This window comes from Hermetia illucens, chromosome 1 (assembly GCF_905115235.1).
Source record: "Hermetia illucens chromosome 1, iHerIll2.2.curated.20191125, whole genome shotgun sequence".
Lineage (NCBI taxonomy): Eukaryota > Metazoa > Arthropoda > Insecta > Diptera > Stratiomyidae > Hermetia > Hermetia illucens.
In genome coordinates, this window is record NC_051849.1 from 156092869 (window position 1) to 156117495 (window position 24627).

A 24627-nucleotide genomic window follows, 5' to 3' on the forward strand; every position below is an offset into this window, starting at 1 on the left:
TTGGACTTTGGGCGGATTGCATTCAAGCGAGTAGTATTGCACGTGAGAAATTTACAATCTAATTTTGTGTCGTCCATATTAAAATTTAATTGCTAGCGTTCCCTTTATATTAAACGAAAAGAAAGTGCAGTTTTGGAATTCCTGTCAAGAAAATGTCTACTAGACATCACCTTCATCACCACTCCGGACACGGTCACAGCGGACACGAACATGGTCATTCGCGATATCCTCACTCTCCTCATTTGCATCACCCTGTAGGTATTGTGTTTGCTTAGTCCTTTCAACTTCTATGAAATTAAGTGAAAATATGTGTTCTAGTAAACTTTCTAAGAATTTTGAAAATTACTTCGCAAGATGGTATTTGGGTTGAGGTAATGTTGAAAGTATGTCGCGAAAGCAAATTCACGAAACTGGGATTTAACGGAGGATTTATACCTTAAACGATATACAGTTCATATACACGGCATCATGTATAATTTATAATAATAAACTATTTTGAAATTATTAGAGAAAAGAAGATAGTAGATTTGTTGGTTCTGGTTCGTGTCGTTGACGAAATATATACATATGTAACGTACAATATGTCTGTTGATGCTGAGTAAAAAAAATCTACTTCTGCAAAATATTTTAGTAGGTTGTGAAGAGTGAATTTCGAAGGAGTTTGTAATGGTTGGTCGTCTAGAGTGGACCGGGAAGCGTGTTTGAAATATTTTATATTCGAAACCATGACTTTTTCGTCCAACAAGATCGCCGTTACTTTCATGAACAATGAAGTAACCTTGTTTTCTGAAAGCGCCTCCAATTGTTATTACGCACAAAACAATACAAGAAATGTAATCGAAGAGTTCTCCGATCTCATTTCAGTCGTGTATCCATTGCTGGCACGCCCGTCACTTTATAACTAATCCTACCCTACCCTTTTCGAATCTTGAAAAAAGTTTTCCATTATGAATTCCCCTGTGCCTGCACAATTGGGACGTGCATTTCAAGCATTTATGCTTTCACCTTAACACCTCATTTCCAAATATACTTCTATCATTTGAACATTCATCCATCCCAATATTCATTATTTTGTGCCGCTATGTCGACATCAATCATAAAATTGGTAAATGACCTGCAACTTGCGTTTTGAGCAAATGTGACGAATAGTGGTCGCACGAAACGACAAATTGGTCAGGCGAAGGGAGAACTTTGAAAATTTGGTAAATAATCCTGCAAGTTTGATCAATGTTTAAACAATATTTAATGACTCTTGCAATAACCCTCCCTTAGTTGAGTTCCTGTCCCGCCCGCCTTTCTAACCTTTTTTGCTTAAAACCAACTAGTGTAATTCTATCCCTCCCTGTATGATTTGTAACAAAAGCCTTGAAGGTTGTCATTTTGTAAGGTCTTGTGCAAACACAAAACCTTATTAAAATCGGTTTACTGTCTGTCTGTCCGTCACATGCATTTTTCTCGGAGACGGCTGTATCGATTGACACCAAATTTGGTAGAAAGGTGGGAACTGTGAACGTTCACACATACAGTGAGTTTCAAAGGGGGTGTACATTTTTTTTCATGTGAGATACCAAATTAAAGGTTTCGGTTAGTACTTTTCGAAGCCGGTCTTAGTTTTGTCATTTGTTGGAAAGGTGGGAAGTGCGGAGGGTTGAAAGTGATCATTTCTTTAACGGACCCATTCTCAGAAACTGCTTAACGGAAAAATCTGAGAAAAGGCAAGATGCTGCCACTGTATGGTTCTTAGGCCCCAAAATACCCTCCATATCGATACCTGCTCAAATAAAGTTAATAATAGTACATTACAAAATTTTTTAGTAATTGGCAGAAAAACCCCCCTTAAATTCCTCCTAGAATAACGAATGCAGTAATGTAGGCGACAGCATAGACCATAATCCTACCAAATTTGATGGAAATCAAACTATTATTAACAAAGTTATGATAGGTCAAAGCTGTCGCTTCTGTGCAAATTCAAGACTTTGAATGTCAATATCACTAGAAAGTGGGTAGTCTTACATAATATATGCATATATTACGTGCTACATATTAACGGGGTACATGCACACTCAAATCTCTTTACAAAAGTAATACACAAAATCTTTCATACCAGAAGCGTTTAGCTTCCGGTTTCCCGACTTGTTCTAACCTGTGGGAAGAAGAGTAGCATGGTTTTGTGAAACGTCGGTCCATTACTACTAATCTACTAAACTTCACAAACTTTGTCAACATTTTTGGCAGAAAGGCATTTTTCTAATGCCTCTGACTTTGTTAACGACACGTCTGAACTCGCGTCTCTATGGGTTCCAATACTATTTCTCTTCTTCATCAACGATTGTTTCTTTCTCATCACGGTCCCTTGTTTGCTTTGCGGCAATGACCTTAAGTTTTTTTCATCTATATGTTAGCTCCTCCTGTATACTATCCCTATTAGTCGAACTTAGACACTCTGGTTCGCTGATAACTTTCGAGAATAAGTTTTACTTCGACAGTCACCGGCTGGATGTCAGCAAACGCGGTTCTAGAATGTTAGGCTACATCTTGGGACCTTCTCTGACTTTGACTTGGTCTAATATTGGTTAAAACTTTCCACCTCCTTCGTTCGCAACATGTTTGAATATTACTCTGTGATATTGTCCGCTACCCGCAACTGTCACTGTCTTATCCTAGCAAAAGTTAAACGCAATCCACCTGATTTCTCGACTTTAAAACGATGTTTTCTTCCTCCTTGTCCTTTCTTTTCTAGTTTCTATTGGTCTGATGAATTGCTCCTTCTCCACTGACATAACCTACCGCACGGCTTCATATAGCACGCGCATCGTTGGAACTGTTGAAAAACCGAAGCTTGATTTACAGACTACTAGCTTGGCCCGTTAGACTCGCACTTATAACATAGTCTTAGGTGAAGGCTAAGCTTTCTTCTTCCTTCTCGTTCTGGGAATAATGACGAGATTTTCTGTTCTGTTCTGAGACACTTTGAGCGAACCGTCCAGACTGCTGAATTGGTTTCTGAGCAAACTCATCAGAGTCGTCTCCAAAGTTTTGATGACCGTTTAACTGTCAGTCGAAATAGCTACATTTCGGGCCGGATCATACTTCATTAACAGACAACGTGCGCGTATTGCCAGTAATTTTGCCTCTAAGACTGTTTGATTCACATATATTGCGTGTATCCGAAGGAGATCTTACTTCAACTCCACAGCTCATTTTTAATCCATTCGGGAAAAATAAGCTGTCAATACGTTACACCATATCGTCCGTCTTTCACTCTGCGCAAAGTCCTCTTGGTAATGCCTCATGAGGATATACATGTTTGGCCTCATTTTATGACATGCGACTTACATGTAGTATATATATTATACATTCGAAGAAAATAAATTAAAGTCGGGGTATCTGTATTTCCTGATTTTTAACATAGCATCGAAGAAGGATCCGGTCGTGTTAATACATCGAGCAACATCCACTCGGTGCCACCGTCGGCAGAAACCACGCTACTAAATGATCAATATCTCCAATGATTTGCCCATTAATGTAGTCAGGGAGAGTGGAAAGAACTATCAGACGCAGAACCTTGACTTTTTTGGTGTTTATTTTCAGTCCGACTGTACCTGCCCCTCTTTCCAAATTCAGAGTCATTTGGTCAAGATCCTTAACCCGGTGAAAAAGCAAACAGATGTCATGAGCGTAGCCGAGGTGTTTGGGGAAAGATGTAATAGTCCAATAAACCCCTCCACGTACCCCGGAAAAGGCAGAATGAATAACATTACCGGTAACAACAAGAAATAATATCAGAGATATGATTCAACCCTGGTAGACTCTGCTTCTCATTTCGAATTCCTATGAGATTTTACCTCTATGGTTCTGAGTGTTGGTCGACTATAAAAGACAATGAACGGAGTCTTGCGGTAATGGAGGCGAAGATGTTGCGTTGGACTAATGGTCTGACACGTTTTGATCACATCCGAAATGAGGATATCCGCGATCGATATGGAGTTGCAACGATCGTGGAAAAATTTGCGAGAGAGGCGTCTTCGATGGTATGTTCACACAATTCGCGCTAACGAGAATTCACTTGCAAAGATTGGTCTGAACATCGAAGTCGATGGTAAACGACCAAAAGGCCGGCCGAAACAAAGGTGGTTCGATACGCTGATGGGCATTTAAAAGCCTCGTCTTTGCATCCAGATCAGGCATTTGAGAGAGCCAAATGGCGAAACCGATCACGACGAGCCGACCCCGCTTATGAACGTGACAAATTATATGTAGCTCTGATACTAGTTATGCGTTTTTTTTGGAAAGCAGCTTATGCGCAAAGCTCTTCAGATGCACTCCGTGTTCACGCTGCCGAAAACTTTCTAGAAATGATGATGAAGAGTAGGCGAAGCGGAGATCTAAACTCCGCGCCAAAATGATCTCTAGGATCTTGATGAGGAAGATTCAGAGCGATAATCAACCAGCCCTGTCGATTAAGGTCTCGAGTTGTTCTTTCGTGCGGTTCAGCATTATTTTAGGTATTATTTTTGCGCGGGCAGGGAGCACGCAGCTACCCCACCAATTGTCGCACTCAATGAATTTTAATGATCACCCCTTCCTTCCACTTTGGGAAAGGTGGCAGATTCCGACGTCTGGAGAAACTAATTTTTGGGAGACTCTGTCCAGCTTAGCCGGTTTACTTCGGTTGAATGCATTGATGGCTGAGATGGTGAGAGCAGTCCGTATCCCCATGTTACAGCCATTGCATCCACAAAGGGTGGAACTTCACTGGATGTGACATGGTTAAGTACCGTGGTAAAGTCTTCCTTCCAAGTCTTGAGCTGATCGTCATCGTGGATGGGGGTCGTCCGTTAACGTCCTTCGAAGGACCACCGAAGGGTTAGCGACCGCATGCAAGCTCATTCGTGATGCGGTATGCCTTCTAAAATCATTGCCATCTGCGACATCTTCGACTTTCCTGCCCAGCGCAATTGCAAATTTCCCCGCACTAAGCTCCCTATCACTTGCAGTGGCTGCAGAACATAGAGAGAGTATTCAATCACTTCTATGCATCGATCCGCTTCCGTTGTCAGCCAGATCTTGGCCGACGACCTGCTTAGCGAATGGCGCAGTGGTTATCGATATTCTCAGGCGCGTTACTCAGGGTATCTGCCATCTGTTTAGCGAAATACGTCGCCCATTGTGGAGCGACTGTTGGATCTAGTAATCTGTCGATATTCAAGTTGGTCGGTTGCAGCTCTCCAACTATGCGAGCAGGAGCGGGCGCAACACTCAAGTGAACGTAACCGACCGTCAGATGGTTACCTTTTTCGGGGCCGATATTAGCACCTCTCTTGCTACGGACACCTAGAAGACAATTCATAAATCTACTGTTGGTTGCGAAGTGGTCAATTTAATTGCGCAATACGCCATCAATGACTAGGCAGTGAAAGTTGTAGAAATCCACAAACCTTTCATTATTATCGTTACGATCGTCAAGATTGTGTCTGTTCGAGCAAGGTGTCGTCAGAGCCCACCTTGGTATTACCCACCATCATCACATTGTCACCTTCAGGAAGCCTTTCGTGAACTCTGCCTATGATCATAGAAAGATTGGTAATCTCCATTGTTGCCAAACACTGTATAATTGTGACGTTCCTTAACCTGAACTGACATCTTGAAGTGAGAATCTTATTAGACAACGGCCTCCAGGTGAAGAGAGTCGGCTTTGCGATAGTCGTCAGAAACAGCCTGATACTAGATTCGCGGGTGCTACCACTTGCCTTTCCAAAGCACAAAAGAAGATTCCGCTTAGACCCAAAATGTCCAGGTGATATCGTTGGAATTCTCGCTCGAGTTGGGGAAAACGAGCATTTTGAGGATACTTGCTACCATTGTCGAAAAGCCTGCACACATTCTAGAAGCCAATTGTGAGTTCTGTTCCTATCCTAGTTGTTGATGATGTGTCGGTAGCAGTACAGGTTCTAATTTCTCTCCCTTTCAGTCGCCTTTGCGATAAGCTAGGAATACTTTGAGTGAACTCTTAAGCCCCAACTCACAGGGCAGGGGTCCGTGATGACAACTACATTCTCTGCATTTGTATTAGGGTGGAAGCCTGTCTACTTTTTCTTTTAGAGTTTAGTGTCCTCATTTTGATCCTTCTTTCTGTTGTTTCCTATGGTCTTACTTATTTCCTTTATTTTACTGGGTTGGCATATGAACGGTTCAAACATTCAATACATTATGATTAATTACCTTCTACTGATACAACTTATTTACCCTAAATGAGTATTGGCTTAAAAGTTATAAGTACTCTTCAGATTAAGCATAATCTTTTCTTGATTTGTTCTTGGCATCATTTCAGGTTGATCCGCCATGCAGCACAAATTTACCCGGCGACCATTTTGGTCATTCTTTAGACTTGGTCACTACACTAAAAAGCGAGTTAGCCGCCTCATCTTACAAACGTGATCGCTTAATGGCAGAGGTAGGTAGGCTCTGAAACTCCCTGGACAAACTCGACCAGACTACTTATTTCCACAGATAACTGAAGTGAAAAGTTCTCTATGTGCCAAGGAGACTGAATGTGAAGCCTTACGTGCCCAAACGGCCCGACAATCAGCATTGATAGGATCTCTGCAGAGCCGCATTCAAGCGATTGAAACCAGAGAACGAAATCTCCAGACTAGATCCGAAACCTCTATTCAAACTTTACAACGGGAGAAACGCAGCGCAGAGGATAAGATCAAAGAATTATTAAGCAGGATTCGACGACTGGAAGTCGATTTAACGAACGAGGAGGGTCAAAAGGATCAAGCAAAAGTTAATTTTCAGGAGTTGCTGAGGAAGCTATGTGTCTGTCTGGGGATAGATTTATGTGAGTCAACTCATTTGAATCCTGAATGTATTCTGGGTAAAACTGGTGAAGTTGTTTCGGAGTTGCAGAGGTTGAGGACGAAGGTAACATTTAGCAGCACTTTATATGTGTCTAACCTGTTATTATTATCCGTACCTGCAAAGTTTGATTTCTTCATTTCTTTAGATAACCGCAACTTGTGAAACTCTCAATGGTTGCGAGTCTGAGCTTATGAACTTAAAGACAATTTCAAATGCCGACAAACAACGTCTAACGAGTCAAGTGGAAGCATTGGAAGGACATAATCATGAGTTGGAAACAAGAAATAGACAACTCGATAGAGATTTACAAGTAGCACGAGATCGCCTTACTGAAAGTGATATTTGCAATGAGAAATTGCGCGAGGAGCTGCGCGGATTTGAGTCCCGATGTCATCGGTTACAGACTAATATCGACCGTTTCCAAAGTGATCGCTTGCAATTTCTTCGTGGGTTGGCTACGGTAATCAACGTACCTGAACCTTGTGAAACACTTATTAAGGATAAGGTTCGCGAGATTGTGAATGAAAATCAAACTATGCATAGCGTAAGTGAATTTCGTTGATTATTGGTACTGGCCCCATTGTAGTGTAGTCGAATCCGAATTTAGGATTCAATTTATCTTGTGAATCGATTATGTTAGTGAAGATTTATTTGAGAAATTCATTGCCTAATTTTCTTCTCCTTGAAGCAACTTCATAATCTTCGTGATCAATTGGCGGATGAGCAGTCACGCCATCGTGAGATTCATGAAACTTCAAATTGCAGAATTCGAGCTGAAGAGGCTCAAAAGTGTGCATTAGAGGAACGTTTGGAGAAAGCGAATGTAGAAATACATGACCTCAGGAACGAACATATTAAGCTAAGTGATTACTTAGTTCGGCTTTCCCGGGCCTTATGCTGGAGTGAGTGTACATCTCCTCCTGCTCCTGGAACGGACACGACAATCCTTGCTGAAAGTTTATTGGAACGGGCTGAGCGTTTGTCGGGTCATCACGACCACCATGCACATACTTGTGAAAAGGTAATTTTGTTACTGTCATGACTATCAATTTTATAAGTCTACTTCGATTATAGGACTGTATTGAAAATCATCATCACCGGCATCATAGCAGTGGTTCTACTAAGCTTCGACGTGGGACATCTTGCCATGATATACCTATGAAGGAGGTGCGTTTTGTTTGAAAGTTTCCATTTATAGAAATAGTGAATACAATAAAAGGCAATTCCAGACTTCGGCGGTGTATGCTCTTCAGAGACGAGTGCGAGTTCTAAGAGAGCAAGTGCAGAGGCGGGACCTCCATTTGGAGCTACTTAGACGGAAATTGGCACTTCTGGATGATGGAGCTAGAGGAAAGAGCATGCTGATGGTACTTGAAAGCAAGTAGACTTATATGATTCCCCTTCCTCTCCGGTTGTTCTATTTCTAGGCTGAACGTGATGACGCTCTCAACCGTATTCGTCGTTTGACGAAGCAAGTTGAGAAGCTGACTCAGCAATTGATGGAAACCAAAAGCCAGTTAACCGAAGTCAAAGCGCAGTTAGTGGAAGCAGCTGAACATAAGGTAAATCATCCAATAACTCTCAGTAGTACCTTCGGGGTTCCGTTTTCACATTCATTCTAGATTACTTCACTGGAGCGAGCACGAAAAATTGATGAATTATCTGCAAAGGCTTGTGACCTGGAAAATGAACGTACCCGACTTCAAACACAATTGCACGCCTTGAAAGAACGTATTCGCTCTATGGAGGACTCTTCGCAGGATAGGAGACGCAGGGATGAGGCACTTATACAGGTAAGTGCCGCATTATTATTTTTTTTAATTTAAAAAATGTGTGTGTTCAGTGCAACTGTATTTTACAAATATAAATATAATATAGATAAGAAATAAATAAGCTTGCGGCCAGTTGCTTCGGACATCTAAAGGTTGATTTACCATTCAAGAGCCCCCAAACAAAGTCAACCTTCCTGATATTGATGTCTAAAAAGTCACATACGACGATATTTTTCGAAAAGTTAAATCCAACTCGCCGCTTATGGACCTTGGAGAAAATATCAATTGAATCCGGGTGCCTGAAAGAGAGATGTAATTATGAAGCAAAAGACAATTACTACAGTATGTCAAGCAAGCTTATAACCGATAGGAATTCTAGTAAATTCCCTACTTCAACATATTCAAACTTTGCATCTAGTATTAAGTATTCCCCCAGGTACCGCGACCTACTTTGAATAAGAGGTTTCGACACACTCTGCGCAGAACCTGCAAGCAGTGTCCATAGATACTCCTAGCTTCCCTAAGTGATAATTTAGTCGGCAGTGACCGGTGAGGATACCCTCTATGTTTCGGAGGTTCTTCTTGGTGAGGTTTAAGCAATCCTCTGTGCGCTTCGGTTCTTCGGTAGTTGGAGATTAAAGGAGGACTTGCTTACCTATTGACTAAAAGTACATTTTCCTTTTACGAATGATCCCGCACCCACGATCTCTGCTGTGAGGGATCCGTCAGTGAAGCAGGCAATCATTTTCTGGTTTAAACCGTATGTCACAACCACGCTCTCCAAGTTTGCCTTCTTACTCTAACGTGTTTTAAACTTCTTATCGAAGTGAAATCTTGTTGTCATATTATCCGTTGGTATTAATAATTTGGGTTTCGCCTAGAAATAATATCAATCTTCCTTCAATTTAGGCAGCTCCATACCTCGCTGATACTTCCGGCCATTGTGAAGATTGCTTTTCTAGCCTATTCCTGTATGTGCAGATAGAGAGGGGTTGACCCCAGAAGACCCAGATAACCTAGCATGTCTTCATTGCCCCACTGATGTACAAGCAAGCCAGTCTTTGGAGTTTGTGTAACTCCCTGGCTTGTGTGCTAAGTTCAGTTCTTTCTGCCCAAATTACCGCCCATAGGTAATCATTGGCCTTACCTATTGCAGTGTATATCCAAAATAGTATCTTCGGGGTGCAACTCCATTGTTTTCCTGCAATGGACTTGTAAGTCATCAGAGCCTTCGTGGCTTTCCGACATGCGTGGTCCAGAGTAATTTTTGGTCTAACTTAATTCCCAAATATTTGACCTCCGTTTCTCGTTTGACTTCCATGCCATGTAACTTGTGGCATTCGCCCTCTTGCATGAGGCACTAGTAACACTTAATTCAGTTTAGTTTCTATCACATAGGGTATCCCCATATTTGCCCCTACAGATTAAAACAATGTCGTCAGCGTAACCCACGATTTGTATTCTAATATTGTTAGTTCGTCTTCTGGTAAAACAGTGCAAATTACCGTTGCAAGCTAGCCTTCAGAGGAATAGACTGAAGCAAAGGCACAAAGGCGGGAGATGCGATATATAAAGGTACAGACGACCGGACGTTACAGTGGAGGTATTCACGCCACATTTTTAGTTGCTCTGATATTAAATGGTTGGAAATTAAGGGATTCAAGGGAGAATGCAGGCATGCTAACTTTAATTATCAATTTATCGGTACAAGCAGTTCTCGAATGGTTGGTTGCTGCTGAAATTAAAATAGACTGAGTCGATTTTGACTATAACATGTCCTAAAGGTGTAGAAAATGTGGTAGAGGCCAACATACCTCACAAAGCATCTTTCTGGGTAAAGCATGATCAAATAGTAATATGGGCTTGTGGGAACCATGCCATTTAGGAAATGATGTCGGATTAGTTAGGCCAGAAATATATAGCGCAAATGAAGCATAACACGTACGCGGTTTTCCACAAGACAAAGCCCAACATTATATTTGGTGAATTGAACCGTTGAACGCAAATGCCAGGAGTCGTGTGCCGCTTGAGATTGAGACTTTTGCGGATCTAGACTTAGCAGTGTGAGTATTGCATTAGTGAGGCAGATATTTGGTGGGTCAGCAAACATTGAACTCATAATAACTAGGAAGATTGCTTCCTCCAAGTATAAGAGAGCGTTGTAGCAGAACATGTGCTGGAATGTCAAGTTGGTCCGTGCAATCATTTGGGGGTGTGCCCAGGGCTCTGGTAAATATTCACCAACAGGCAACCAAACTATTGATGGAACTTATATTTGGATGTTTGTGCACTGCAATGGAGAAGTCGAGGCGGCGGATAGTATAGCTGTTATGTCCGTGTTTTCCTTCAAATTTATTCACGGTGCTCTTTATTTGTGAAAAGGGAAGGTTATGTTGCTGAAGCCGAATAAACAATTGTGAGAATTATGATCATACCGACCTTCCTGCCTTACTGACACAACCATGAGAATGCTAACGAGGGTCGTTTATAATTAATTTTTCGATTCCTAGGCAAAGTCTAGGCCCCGATCAACGGCATAGACGTGATATTGGACTTAGTTTAAATGGCGGTGGCCTCCGACAAATGTTGTGCTGTATTGACACTGATCGCGAAAAATTCAGCGAGTTTGGACAGTAGAGGTTGCCAAGCAAGTTTGCCATGCATTTCGAAATCAACAATCGGGCTTGTAATTTTTTTTGCAATTCATAAATTCTGGGTATAGCCCAAATTAAATTTATAGTTTTTCGAATTTTTTTTCGTGAGTAGTGCAGCTTTCAAGGGGAATATGGTTGGTTTGTAATTGACCTAATAACGGAAGGAGAATATGTAATTCAACGACAAATGACCGTATATGGACCCTTTTCCCCTGGAGACAAAAGGCCCATTAAACGTGATTATTGCCAAAGGAAACTGCATTGGGACGTATTATACACTTCCACCACTTCAACTTAGTGAGGGACGATGAATTTCATAACGCCAACACCATGACTATGCTGAGGACATCTGCTTCTTCTCTCATTGAGTCATGAACCTAACCCAGTCTAAGTTAAGTCTGGACTGCAGCTGGAGCACATCAGCACAAAAACCTGATGCCTAATGCGCCGCCCATAGGCGTGGCAATTACATAGCCAATGTTTCTTGGATCCCTTTTCCTCTTTACAGGATGGACAGGATCATTTTGAAGAACCCCTATTCTCAACAAATGTCCAACCAGAATGTTCACAATACTTCTGCAAGTTTTCCAGCTTTTCGACAGGATAAACTTTGCCCTAAGTTTGCTTGGTTCTGGCAGGAAAAGTTTGGTGTGTTTAGTAACATCAAGACTCTGCCTACCATTACGGGTAACATTAGCCAATGCTACCGGCACTCCAATTGCTGGATCCGATCCGGATATGGGGGAAATGGAACTCCCTTTCGCTAGTCATCCGAGATTTCACCTGAGTCACCAGGTACCCAGAATAGTTTCATCGTATTAAATCTAGACAACCTGACTGTCGCCACAGGCAAATTTTCTTAGGATCCCACAATTGAGCTTGAAAAACGGTTGTATTTTGTTCCCGCCAACTTCTCGTGTTTATTCGAAAAGAATTCTACTCCAAAATCATTTTCTGTTATCTTATTATTCTGTTTTTGAGCCATCGGTGTAGAAGACCTCAGTCTATCTTCCCACGGATTCTTCTGGTTCGCCCCCTACTTTTTAAATGCGTTCTTCTCGAAACTGCAAGTTGAAAATCTGCTACCACCATAGCCCACAATCTATCCAACGAAATTCTTTGAAATTTTCATGACATATTCAGAACATATTTTTACGGTCCGCAAACTGGGATTCATTCGGTAGCTTTTTTTATTCATTAAAGAAGCCTTGAAAAAACACCACAATTTACAAAAAAAAAAAAGTTTAAAAAAGCACCAAAAATTTAGCTTTCAATATTTTTTAATAATCCTAGTTTGCGAACTGTGGTTAAGTCCGCACGTTACAATTCCGTTTACCTTTTTCTTTAAGGTGATCACAGTGCCCTCTAGCGTGGCAGTAGAAAAACACGTTTTTTTTTGGAGATGGGTGTATAAATTGCTCTGTATGTCAATAATGAACTATGCTATGGAGCTGGAAAAATTACTACGCATGCTCAGAATATTAACAAATAGATGGTGAAAAATTTGCATTTGTATCTATATCCAGTTCTTCACAAAAAAATTGTAAACAAAGCGAAAAAAACGGCCTGCACACGCCTTCACTGAATCGTGCTTAAGAATAAGAATGCAATAAGAATGAAGACTGGTTAAACTTCCAGAACTTATAGTGTGCATATGAGAGAGTTATTAAGTGTTCGAAACGAGATTCCTCAAGAGCGTACTGCAACGAAATGGAAGGTGAAGGAGAAACTTTAAGACTGTGATTCAAAGGAATGAGTCGGCAAAGTTGAATCCCCTTAGAAAACCGGATGGTATTTTCCCGAACTCCAGACTGGAATCAGTACAGACCCTATAGGAAATACACCATTCAAGAGAACTGGTGAGAGAGTTGGAAGGTGACGAGTTGACGGTTTCTTTAATCCCTTCACGTAAGTGATGCAAGTTGAATTGGAATACAGCGAGAACGTATGCCGTATTGTCCTTTGAATACTTCAAAGAAACTGGCATAGATGGCATCTAGCCAGCAATCGTAAAGAGGAATACGGAACATTTAGAACGACAGCTAAGAAATATCTTTCTAGCATGTGTTGCTTTAGGCTACGTGCCTATCTTTTGACAGGGGGTTGAGGTAGCCTTCATATCGGAGCTTGAAAAAGCCTATTCAAACCCAAAAGAATCAGCTTGACATCAGCACGCGATGGCCGTGCTCGTGAACATTGAAGGGACGTTTGACTGCGGGCCTTTCCAAAAATTTTGTGAAGCCGCTAGAGAGCATGGTGTCGATGATATTTTAATTTAGTGGATCTAGCCTATGCTAACACAAAGATTGCTGTGTGATGAAGTAGGCGTTTATCTTTACCTAACAATGGAAGCAAAATTTGCTCATATAAATATACAAACGTGCCGTTAATTTGATAGACAGTTGGTGCCTCAGGCATGGACTTTCAGTAAATTCAAATAAAACTACAATGGTATTATTTACAAAAAGGAGAGAAACTGAATGGTTTTTGCCTTCCAGAGATGAGGGGTACATACCCTCAGCTCTCTGAGCAAATGAAATATCTGGGGGTCATTCTAGATTAGAAGCTGCTTTGGAACAAATGCATAGACGACAGGATGAAACGAGGTCTCACACCCTATGGGCTGTGCAGACGGACTTTTGTTTCACTTAGGCCTCTTGAAATAATGTAAATACACGTTGCTATCGTTAGGCTGATGTTCCCTTATGCATCCGTGTGTGGTGGGATAAAGTGAGACAAAGAATTTTCGCTGTAAACTAACTGCACTGCAAACAACCGTGTGTTTGGTTACTAGCGGTGACATAAGCACAACAAATTGCTCAGCTTTGAATGCATTACTCAATTTGGATCCGTTGGATATACATAAAAAGCGCCGAAATGAGAGCAGCTCATAGAATAATTCGTTTAAATCAATAGGGATACAATGGAGTTGAGGATCACAGAGCATTGTAAGAGTTATTGGGAAAATTGAATCCAGTTCTTACAATGCCTTTTGATTCGCGGGTCTCCATACATCTGTTTGGTAGAAGGAATGAAGTTATCCCCAAACTTCTACACGTTCGTAAAATGGGCTTTTCCCAACGTTTTTTTAGGCTCAAGTGTATATGATCCTAAGGCCAGCGACGTGAATGATTGATGAGTGGTTGAAGTGCAGCCTCCTCGCAATTTGCAGTGATAACCATCTGTATTGAGGGCATTGAGCAGCCCGTTATCGAAAATCGTTCAAGAAGGTAGAAACTGATTGAACTCTATGGTATGATATGAAAAGTCCACACCAAAAGCGTCAGACACTTTTGGTACGTAGCAGTGGTACTATCTCGAAGCGTTCTAATATAGAGAGCGAATGTATCTTACACGTTGCTTCGCTCTCAGTACTCGCACGCCCAGCCAAACCACACCCACCGGTTCTCACTATGTGCTTCAAGTAATCACTGCGTTTTATCTATACATTTTTATGCACTTGACGCATATTGATGGATTACATTTTTTTATTGCTACGGAAGATTGATGTCTGAACTTTTCATACTCAATTGCAGAATCGGCAATTATGGATTTTTGCCGGAAAATTGCCTGTGTTAGTTTCTACGGTAGATATGTAGGCTACTAATTGGCTCCGAGTCGATTCTTACCCTCTTTAGGGTAGAGTTCTGCTGGCGTCATGCCGGTGATTCTACAGGGTGCGGCAGCATAACTTCCTTTTTTCAAAACTCAATAAAAACTATTGTATGCATCGGAAAATATTTATTTATTTTTTATAATGTAGGTACATGTCTAAAGTTTTTATTTACATTGTTTTGAAGATCAAATCTGTTAGGTGACGCCCCCATTCTCCATACATTGCGTAAACCGATTTCTGGCGTTTGTCATGACTCTTGTTAGCATAGCAGGTTTTATGCTGGTAATTTCTTCTTGGATGTTGGTCTTCAAATCTTGTGGGGTTCTTAGACGTTTCACATAAACACGGGATTTCAAAAAACCCCATAGAAAAAAATCACAAGGGGACAGATCGGGAGAGCGTGCCGGCCATTCCAAATCGCCTCTAATTGAGATAAGGCGCTCTGGAAAGTGTTCCCTCAAAACAGCCATCGGTGCTCTCGAAGTGTGTGCTGTTGCACCGTCTTGTTGGAACCAAGTGTCCCTCAAAAACAAATTTTCTAGCCGTGGGAAAAAAAATTCTGTAGCATGTTTACATACCGGTCTGAATTCACTGTCACTGTAACCTCATTTTCCTCAAAAAACCAAGGACCAATAATTGCAGCTGAGGAAATTGCACACCACACTGTGACTTTGGGTGAATGCAAAGGCTTTTGATGCAATTCTCGATGGTTGGTGTCAGCCCAGTAGCGCATGTTTTGTTTGTTAACCGACCCACACAAATGAAAATGGGCTTCATCGCTAAAAAACAATAGCACCCTCGGGAACGACATCAAGAACAAGCTCACACGCGTTCATCCGAGAATTGAAGTCACGGTCTGAAAGTTCCTGCACTATCGCCATCTTATAGGGATGAAAATGAAGATCATCACGAAGAAGTCTTCTCACAGAACGATCGGATAGTCCAAGGGCAGATGCGTGTTTGCGCGCAGAACGCCGTGGCGATCGCAACATTGACGCTCTCACTGCTTCAATGTTCTCAGGTGATCTAACGGGCCGAGGGACTCCAGTTCTTCCTTTTGTCGCACTTGCAGTTTGTCTGAATGTAGTGACCCATGTAACAATTGATTTGCGGTCTGGGACTAAATTAAAGCGACTCCGAAATGCACGCTGTGTTGCAATAACCGAACATCCGCTTGAAAAGTAAACCTCAACGACAAAGGTACGCTCCTCATTATTCTAACGCATGATGGCGACTGAACCGTGTCGGGACAAAATTTTAGAGTATCCCCTCTTGAACGAGTCCACTAGCGCTCCGCTATGATATCAACTAACTGAGTGGCGCGCATTTTAAAAAAGGAAGTTATGCTGCCGCACCCTGTACATTAGGATGGATAAACGTAGTAACTCCAGTTGGCTCTGAGCCGAGGGTAATTGCTGCGATTTCGTCCAATGGAACTTTTGTGCTCATCAGCCGGGAGTTCTAGGACATTGCATAGTTAAATTAGAATTAATAGAAAGGTTCAATAAAGAACTATCTATGATATAATAGATGAAGTTCTTCTTTTAATTCGGCCTAGGAGCAATGAGACAACGTACGTAGTAGAACCCTGATGAGTTTGGGGGCCACCCGTAAAACCATATATAAGCTAGAGAAGCTCGCAAAATCTTAAATGTACTGCTGGTCTTTGGGAAAGAGGTTCCAAGGTGCACGGTGGCGGTACATTAATGGTGGTGCTTTGCGCATTACGAATCCGGTAGGATTGTGAAAGCCATATTCTAACATATAAGAGCTTGGAAATCTTAAACACGAACCATTGCCACCTTACTCACAAGTTAGTTGGACAGCTGGCATAGTTTAACTCCATCACTTTTGTGCTTGGGGTATTTGTTTAACAATTTGTTTCGAGAACCGCACATGTCAGAGAACACATTATTGAACACCATTGGGAGGATGGATACGTAAAGCCATAATCTTCAAAAACTTTAACTTCTAGAACTCTTAGACCAATATTTAAATAAAAACCGACCCTTATGTCAACCACAGCTACCAATATCAAGGAGGAGTATTCAGCCGGACGACTACGCAGCGGTACCAGCTTAGGGGGATTATTAGTAAATAAGCTTCAATCGATTTACGAGAAAGCGAGAGAATTGAATGATCTAACGTATTCCAATTGGGAAACGCTAAATAAACATTTTGCACAAACACAGCTGCAAAGACAACAAAAAGTGATTGAAATTAGGAACTTCACCGAAAAATTTAGAGTAGATTTATCGGCATTTGAGCCATCCTCTCTTTCTCTCTCGGGACTATAAATATTCCTACAAAAGACATAAGGTTAGCTGAAAATAGTTTTGGTGTGAGTTACTGTATACAAGGTTTTTAAGAGATAACGGTGGCTACTAGTCCAGAGCAACAGTTTTTTTCAAACTTGTAGAAGGGATAATTTTGTTTAAGTGGCTAATTTGGACAATCAGTTAATCCTCGGATGCTGCAAAAGTGTGTGGGCTTGCTTAATACCGAACCAACAAACAATAGTCAGTCGATTATTACCCACTTGACTAAGGGCCGTCGATCATTGACGTTGACGTGTGACGGGACTGTGAGCTTGGTTTGTCGTGAATGTTTATTATGTGACGCAGCAGGATTAGCAACATTCGAAATTGATTTCGAATGTTGTTGATACTAGTGGGTGGAGGACGCCGCCGCCGCTCTCCGCGGCTTTTCTAAAACTCGCCACGAGAGTGGAGAGCCAGCGGTGAAGGAGTCCGCATCTCTCTTCTGCTCCAACCGCTGGCGTGATCATACCCATTTCGGGTAGTGAAGTTGAAAACATGTGATATGAAGCGAATTTGCGAATGAGTCGCCTCTGCGTTATGAGTTAAAAAACTAACGGGTTGTGCAATGCGGCGCAAACCTTTCAAAGGTTCATTCACTCGGTCCTGCGAAACCTCAATTTCTGTTTCGTGTACTTGGATGATGTTTTGGTTGCTTCTTCCACTGAGTCTGAGCACCTAGCCCATCTCGAGTGCATTTTTCAACGTCTCCTTCAGGGCGGGTTAGTCCTAAACGTTGAGAAATTCAAGTTCCTCTAGACACAGGTGAGATTCCTTGGCCACTTCATTTCCCAAGACGGAATACAGCCCGACCCAGACAAAGTGCAAGCCTTTCACATATGCTTTGAAACAAAAGCCCGACAAAGCGTTCCCTCGTCAGCTTCGACACCTGAGCTTTATAAGCCAGTTTACGTCAGACATCCAGCACGTGTCCGGCAAGGACAACATAGTTGCTGACGCTTTGTCACGTGTCTCCGAGGTTAACATCCCCGCCGCACTCGACTTCTTGGCTATTGCCAATGCGCAGGAGGATGACGCAGTATTTTAGAGCCTCAAATCCAATCCCAAATACAAATTTCGGGAGGTGCCTATCTTCGGTTCGAACATCTTTCTCTGCTGCGAAGATTCGGAAAAGAGACTTCGGCCACCTTTCGCAAGGAAGTGTTCCACGCGGTTCACGACTTAGCGCATTCAGGCATCAGGAGAACAAATCGGTCAGTCACCGAGAAACATTTCACACAGGATGTCAACTCGTGGGCCAGAGAATGAATCGCATGCCAGAAGTGTAAGGTGATCAGGTATGTAAGGAAAGAGGTGGGCTCATTCCCCGCTCTACCAAGCGGTTCCACACCATACACTTCGACATAGTAGGACCTTTGTGAGACTCGCACGGATACAAGTATTGTCCTACAATCATCGACAGGTTTACACGGTGGCCTGAGGCAATACCTCTGAAAGACATTACGGCGCAATCTTGTGCTGAAGCTCTCTGTCGAGAGTGGATCCCTCGCTTTGGCGTCCCTGCAGTGATCATCACTGACCAGGGAATGCAATTTGAGTCCACCCTTTTCTCGGAGTTAGGCACACTTCCGGGGTTCAAACGCGGACTACGGCATACCACCCGCAAACTAATGGGATGCTAGAACGTTGGCACCGGACGCTGAAAGCCGCCATTATGGCACGCGACGATCCGTCCTGGACCCAAGTCTTGCCTCTCGTCTTACTCGGCCTACGAACGAGCCGCCGAGAGGAATTTGCTGCCAGCCCCGCGGAGCTGGTATACGGGGAGAACCCAAGACTCCCAATTGATCCGGTCGTCGACAAGAGATCGGGTCTCGCATAGTCGGGATTGCTGCGTCTGCTGAGGACTAAGCTTCGACACATCAAAGCCACAGCTCCCACCCGACACTCGTTCGCACCTGTTTGTGCGTCCAGGGAGCTGGACACGTGCACGCATGTCCTAGTCATGGCGGATGCCGTCCGGAAGCCGCTGCAGCCTCTATATGAAGGTCCGCACCGGGTTCTCGAGCGAGGAGAGCATTTCTTCCAGCTCGAGATTGGAGGATACAAAGAGGCAGTCTCCCTATCTAGGCTGAAGCCCGTGTGCGCCCCAAAACAACGTCGCGTTTGCTTCGCGGTATGATGGAGAACACAGTTCCTCGTTTTCTCTCGCAGAAACCCCCTAGGTTTCATCTGAGGACGGAGTTATGTGGCGCAGCAGGATACGAGCGGGTGGAGGACGCCGCCGCCGCTCTCTGCGGCTTTTCTAGAACTCGCCACGAGAGTGGAGAGCCAGCAGTGAAGGAGTCCGCATCTCTCTTCTGCTTCAACCGCTCGCGTGATCACACGCACTCCCGCGTAGTGAAGTTGAAAACATGTGATATGAAATGAATTTGCGAATGAGTCGCCTCTGTGTGTTGAGTCAGAAAACAATTGTATAATTATTTTAATTAATTTGTTGCATTTTTCTAGAGAAGTTAATTTGATAAGGATTTTCGTAATTGAAAGTAACTGCAGTATTGTAATAATTGTGTTCATGCTTAATCTTGATATGGACAAACAATTTTAAAAGAAGGAATTTGCCCAGAAAAGGAATTTCCATTAAATCTACTCGGAAAAGGGATTTACTTTAAAAATTTAAAATGCTCATTAAAGTTATAGCGGTGGTTGACTATATACATTCCACTTTGAAAAAAAAAAAATATGAAGGAATATTTTGGGTTTTTAGTTATATACGAATGGAAAAATGTGCGCAAAAAAGTTCCTACATAAGATGAATACAAAACCTTTATATCTGTATTCCGACTTATTTATATTTTACTGATTTTTTTACAAAATATTGGAAATTGTCATGAAAGAAATCTTCTTTTTGAAATGCTCTTTGTCTTCTTTGTTTCAGACGTGCCATTTCTGAGATTATGTGCAGCAATGAGTTCAGGGCTCTCTATAATATTTTGAAAAATAATAATAAAAAAAAAAACAAATTTGTAGGTACTCTTGAAGGCTAAACTAATGTTTGGTACAGGATGCGGCAGCATAACTTCCTTTTTTAAAATGCGCGCCACTCAGTTAGTTGATGTCATAGCGGAGCGCTAGTGGTCTCGTTCAAGAGGGGATACTGTAAAGTTTTGTCCCGACACGGTTCAGTCGCCCTCATGCGTTGGAATAGTGAGGAGCGTACCTTTGCCGTTGAGGTTTACTTTTCAAGCGGATGTTCGGTTATTGCAACACAGCGTGCATTTCGGAATCGCTTTAATTTAGCCCCGTTGGCTCCCGTCCCAGACCGCAAATCAATTGTTACATGGGTCACTACATTCAGACAAACTGCAAGTGCGACAAAAGGAAGAAGTAGAGTCCCTCGGCCCGTTAGATCACCTGAGAACATTGAAGCAGTGAGAGCGTCAATGTTGCGATCGCCACGGCGTTCTGCGCGCAAACACGCATCTGCCCTTGGACTATCCTATCGTTCTGTGAGAAGAATTCTTCGTGATGATCTTCATTTTCATCCCTATAAGATGGCGATAGTGCAGGAACTTCCAGAACGTGACTTCAATTCTCGGATGAACGCGTGTGAGCTTGTTCTTGATGTCGTTCCCGAGGGTGCTATTGTTTTTTTTAGCGATCAAGCCCATTTTCATTTGTTTATGTGAACCGTCCAAGAACCGTACAAGATTTGAAAACCAACATCCAAGAAGAAATTGCCAACATAACACCTGCTATGCTAACAAGAGTCATGACAAACGCCAGAAATCGGGTTACGCAATGTATGGAGATTGGGGGACGTCACCTAACAGGTTTGATCTTCAAAACAATGTAAATAAAAACTTAAGACATGTACCTACATTATAAAAAATAAATATTTTCCGATGCATACAATAGTTTTTATTTAGTTTTGAAAAAAGGAAGTTATGCTGCCGCACCCTGTAAAAAGTTTCATTGTCTTATTTATTAAAAGAGCGGCGAACAAGATTTGAATTTTGTGTAATTTTTTCTACTTTTCACGGTACGAGCACCTTAAAGAAGCGTTTGACCGTTGTTCAAAACCATTGTTTGTATCTATGAGGAATTCTGCCAGAACCGCACATACGTACCGCAAAGTTTATCCTGTCGAAAAGCAGGAGGACTTGCAGGTGTATTGTGGGCATTCTGACAGGCCATAATTCACTAGTTGGGCATATGTTCAGAATAGGAATTATCCAAGATGATACGTGTCCATTCTGTAATGAGGAAGCAGAATCCACGGAGCATTTCCTATGTGAATGCCCCGCCTATGGACGCATCAGGCATCAGATCTTTGGTGCCGATGTTCTCCAATTGCGACGGGTAGCATCACATCCACTAACGGAAATCCTGCGATACGTTAACGAATCCGGAATTTTCCGTTAGACAGGGGAGGCGAGTACAATGGGCCAACACGGCCTGAGTGCCCAGCAGCTGAAGCTTCTCCCCCACCATGAGGAAATCTCAAGCGGTTCGTTCAGTCAGGTCAGCAAAAAGAGGGAATAGTTTCGCTGTTGTACTGCCATATTTTTTTGCAAAAAATCCATTCCTTTTCATTTTGCCTAAGATGTGTAAACCCGAATAAATAAATGGGTTTTTTCATTTTCCGGATTTTTCGCGAATTGCGGAAAATACCCCTTCCACCAGGTGAAATTACACTTTAAGTAATTCAAGTGTTGCTTCTGCAGAAATGTCTGCTAAGCACTATAGGATACGCTTTTCTTTTATCTTTATCTTCTCCATTGGCAGTGCATATGCAGCTCAAACCTAATCTTTATTACTTTCTACATAATAGTGTATTATGTGCGTACGGATGGACACACTGCGATTGTTATTTGTTGGGATGGCCTGTAATTGGGAATGGAAAAAGCATTTCTGTGTTACTCTATAATAAAATATTTCACTTTTAATTGAATACTAATCAATCTGATACCTTTTACTATCATTTCAGTCACTTCGCGACGATTTGTCCCATTTGAAGACACAACTTACCGACGCCAACCATCGTTTATCGCACCTGCAGGCATTCCGCACTTCGGTGGCACGTACGTTGCATCTACGTGACCTCCCTGAAACGGACTTGTTGCATCGTTTGCAGACTTTGTGCAATGCTCATCAGGAATTCACGATGCTTTCGCGCCGATACGAATCAGCCTCGCCGAGCGGTGAGCATCCATGTTCACGCTTTGATGACCTCGCAGTGGCGACGGCACCGACAAACGTGGCGAATCCTTGTCGGCCGTTGAGCTCCAGCCCGCGCCATGACCACAAATCCCATCATCAGCATCCACACCATCACCGCCACCATTCGGCCACACGCAGATACGATGAAGACGACCATCACACTCATCTGCATTACGAGGAGGATTTTGATTACAAGAAATATTAGAGAAGTGATTTCGTATCAAAATGGCCCTATCATGGGTTCTTTGTTCTTTCCGAAGTGTAATGAAATATATACGACACATATTATGCGAACAATCTTTTAACTAATTGCCCTGCCATCTATCGGCGAATAGATGTACTTTTATATAGTCGCGTTCTTTAAAGAACTCTATTTTCTCATTTAAAGTAAGTGTCCCAGTAGTGTTTCGTGTGGGGAAAATCTTCAAATTGGTATTGATATGATAGTTTGGATCAATATAGCCGCACATCAGATTTTGAACGAAGTAGGGGTTAGTATTTAGTTTTAATTTAAGGAGAGACTGGGTTTCAAACCATCATTATCGTTTCAAACTGTTCAAAATGCCATGACCTACAAAGTTTCAAATAGTTTTGATTCCTTTCAATTTGAAATTTGATTGATGAGTTGAAAAACGTTTCAGAGTGTCTGAGTGTAATCTGAGTGTAATATTGCGGTGTTTCCAACGATTAATTATCTGAAATACTAAAAAATTTGTTGTTCCTTTTTCGTTAGTGTGGATATTTATTCTTGCAAATACCGATATTTCGGGAACCACTTGGTCCTTTCATCAGTGCCAGAGAGTTCTCCAGAGTTTTTTATTATTTCAGTTTCAGATTCATTTTTTTTGTTTAGTTTATTTGAGTTCTAATGGTTTATAAGAGAAATGTTTCTATTCTATTGTCCCTCTAGAAGTTATATTTCTTTCAGTTCCTTAGTGGATTAATGAATATTCCGAAATGCTGAAATTGCGACAGAATATCCACTAAAATATTAAGATCTTGACAGGAGGTGTGAAATTGGAGAACAAAATGGAAAAGTCACCTGAAAATCGCAGATGATACTTCCTCAAGGCGCATTGAAGCCGAAAGGAATAAATAATGCTTTCATACGCTAGAAAAATGTCAAGAGCAAAACTCGCAGGATTTCCGTTAGTGAATGTGATGCTACCCGCTGCAGTTGGAGCATATCAGCACCAAAAATCTGATGTCTGATGCACATAGAAAATGGACAGGTATCATCTTGAATAATTCCTATTCTGAACATTTGCCCAGCTAGTGAATTATAGTCAGTCAGAATGCCCACAATACTTCTGCAAGTGTTCCTGCTTTTCGACAGGATAAACTTTATAGTATGTTTGTTTGGTTGTGACAGGAAGAGTTTGGTCTGTCTAGCAGCATTAAGGATTCGCCACTTGTCATTATGGCAGCTTGTTCCCAGTTTTTGATAGCAGCATCGGCCAATGCTACTGGCACCCCAATTGCTGGTTCCGGTCCGGGCATGGGGAAAGTTGAAGATTCTGTTGCTAAGGCATCCGAGGTTTCATTTCCCTCTACACCACCAGGTACCCAGAGTAATTCCAACGTATTGAATCTACAAACAGACTTGAATCAGTTTCCACATTTCTGAACGATTTTCGAAGTGATCAAAGTACTACTAAACGCCCTCCATGATTATCGTTACAGATTGCGATGCTCCTGCCCTTCAACCGCTCGTCAATCATCCAGGTCGCTGCTCTTAGGATCACATACACTTCAGCCTAAAAGACTGTTGTGTATTGTGCCACTTCTTGTTTTTATTCCTTCTCCTGCTCCAGAACCATGTTCTGTTTTTAAGCCATCGGTGTAGAAGGCGTCAATGTATCCTGACCCGCATTCTTCTGGTTCGTCCCAGTTTTCTCTGTGGATGTGGTGCTCATGGCACCGGTGATACCCAAACGCACAGCTCTTTGCAGTGTGGGTAATTTACAGCGAATATTCTTTTGTTTCACCTTAACCCACTACACTGCGGATGCATAAGCGAACATCGGCCTAATGATGGCAACATCTATCCACGTTATTACCTCAGGCTGATGTCCCCACGTCGAGGCAAATGTCTGCATACACAGCCCATCTGTGAGAGCTCGTTTCATCTTTACCTCTACAAGTTTGTTCCAAAGAAGCTTCTTGTCTAGAATAACTCCCAGATATTCCGCTTCTTCGGAGAGTTGAAGGGTTGCACC

The 24627-nt window shown here is 42.2% G+C and overlaps 1 protein-coding gene across 1 annotated transcript; it reads left to right on the plus strand.

The window, feature by feature from the left end:
• The first annotated feature begins 1081 nt into the window (after positions 1-1081).
• LOC119646312 (coiled-coil domain-containing protein 170) lies at positions 1082-22673 on the plus strand. Its single transcript, XM_038046734.1, has 10 exons — positions 1082-1105; positions 6332-6454; positions 6511-6927; positions 7010-7408; positions 7553-7885; positions 7939-8031; positions 8094-8231; positions 8292-8426; positions 8487-8657; positions 22176-22673. The coding sequence occupies exons 1-10, from the start codon at positions 1082-1084 to the stop codon at positions 22611-22613; spliced, it is 2271 nt and encodes a 756-aa protein (XP_037902662.1). The 3' UTR covers positions 22614-22673.
• Positions 22674-24627: the final 1954 nt, after the last annotated feature.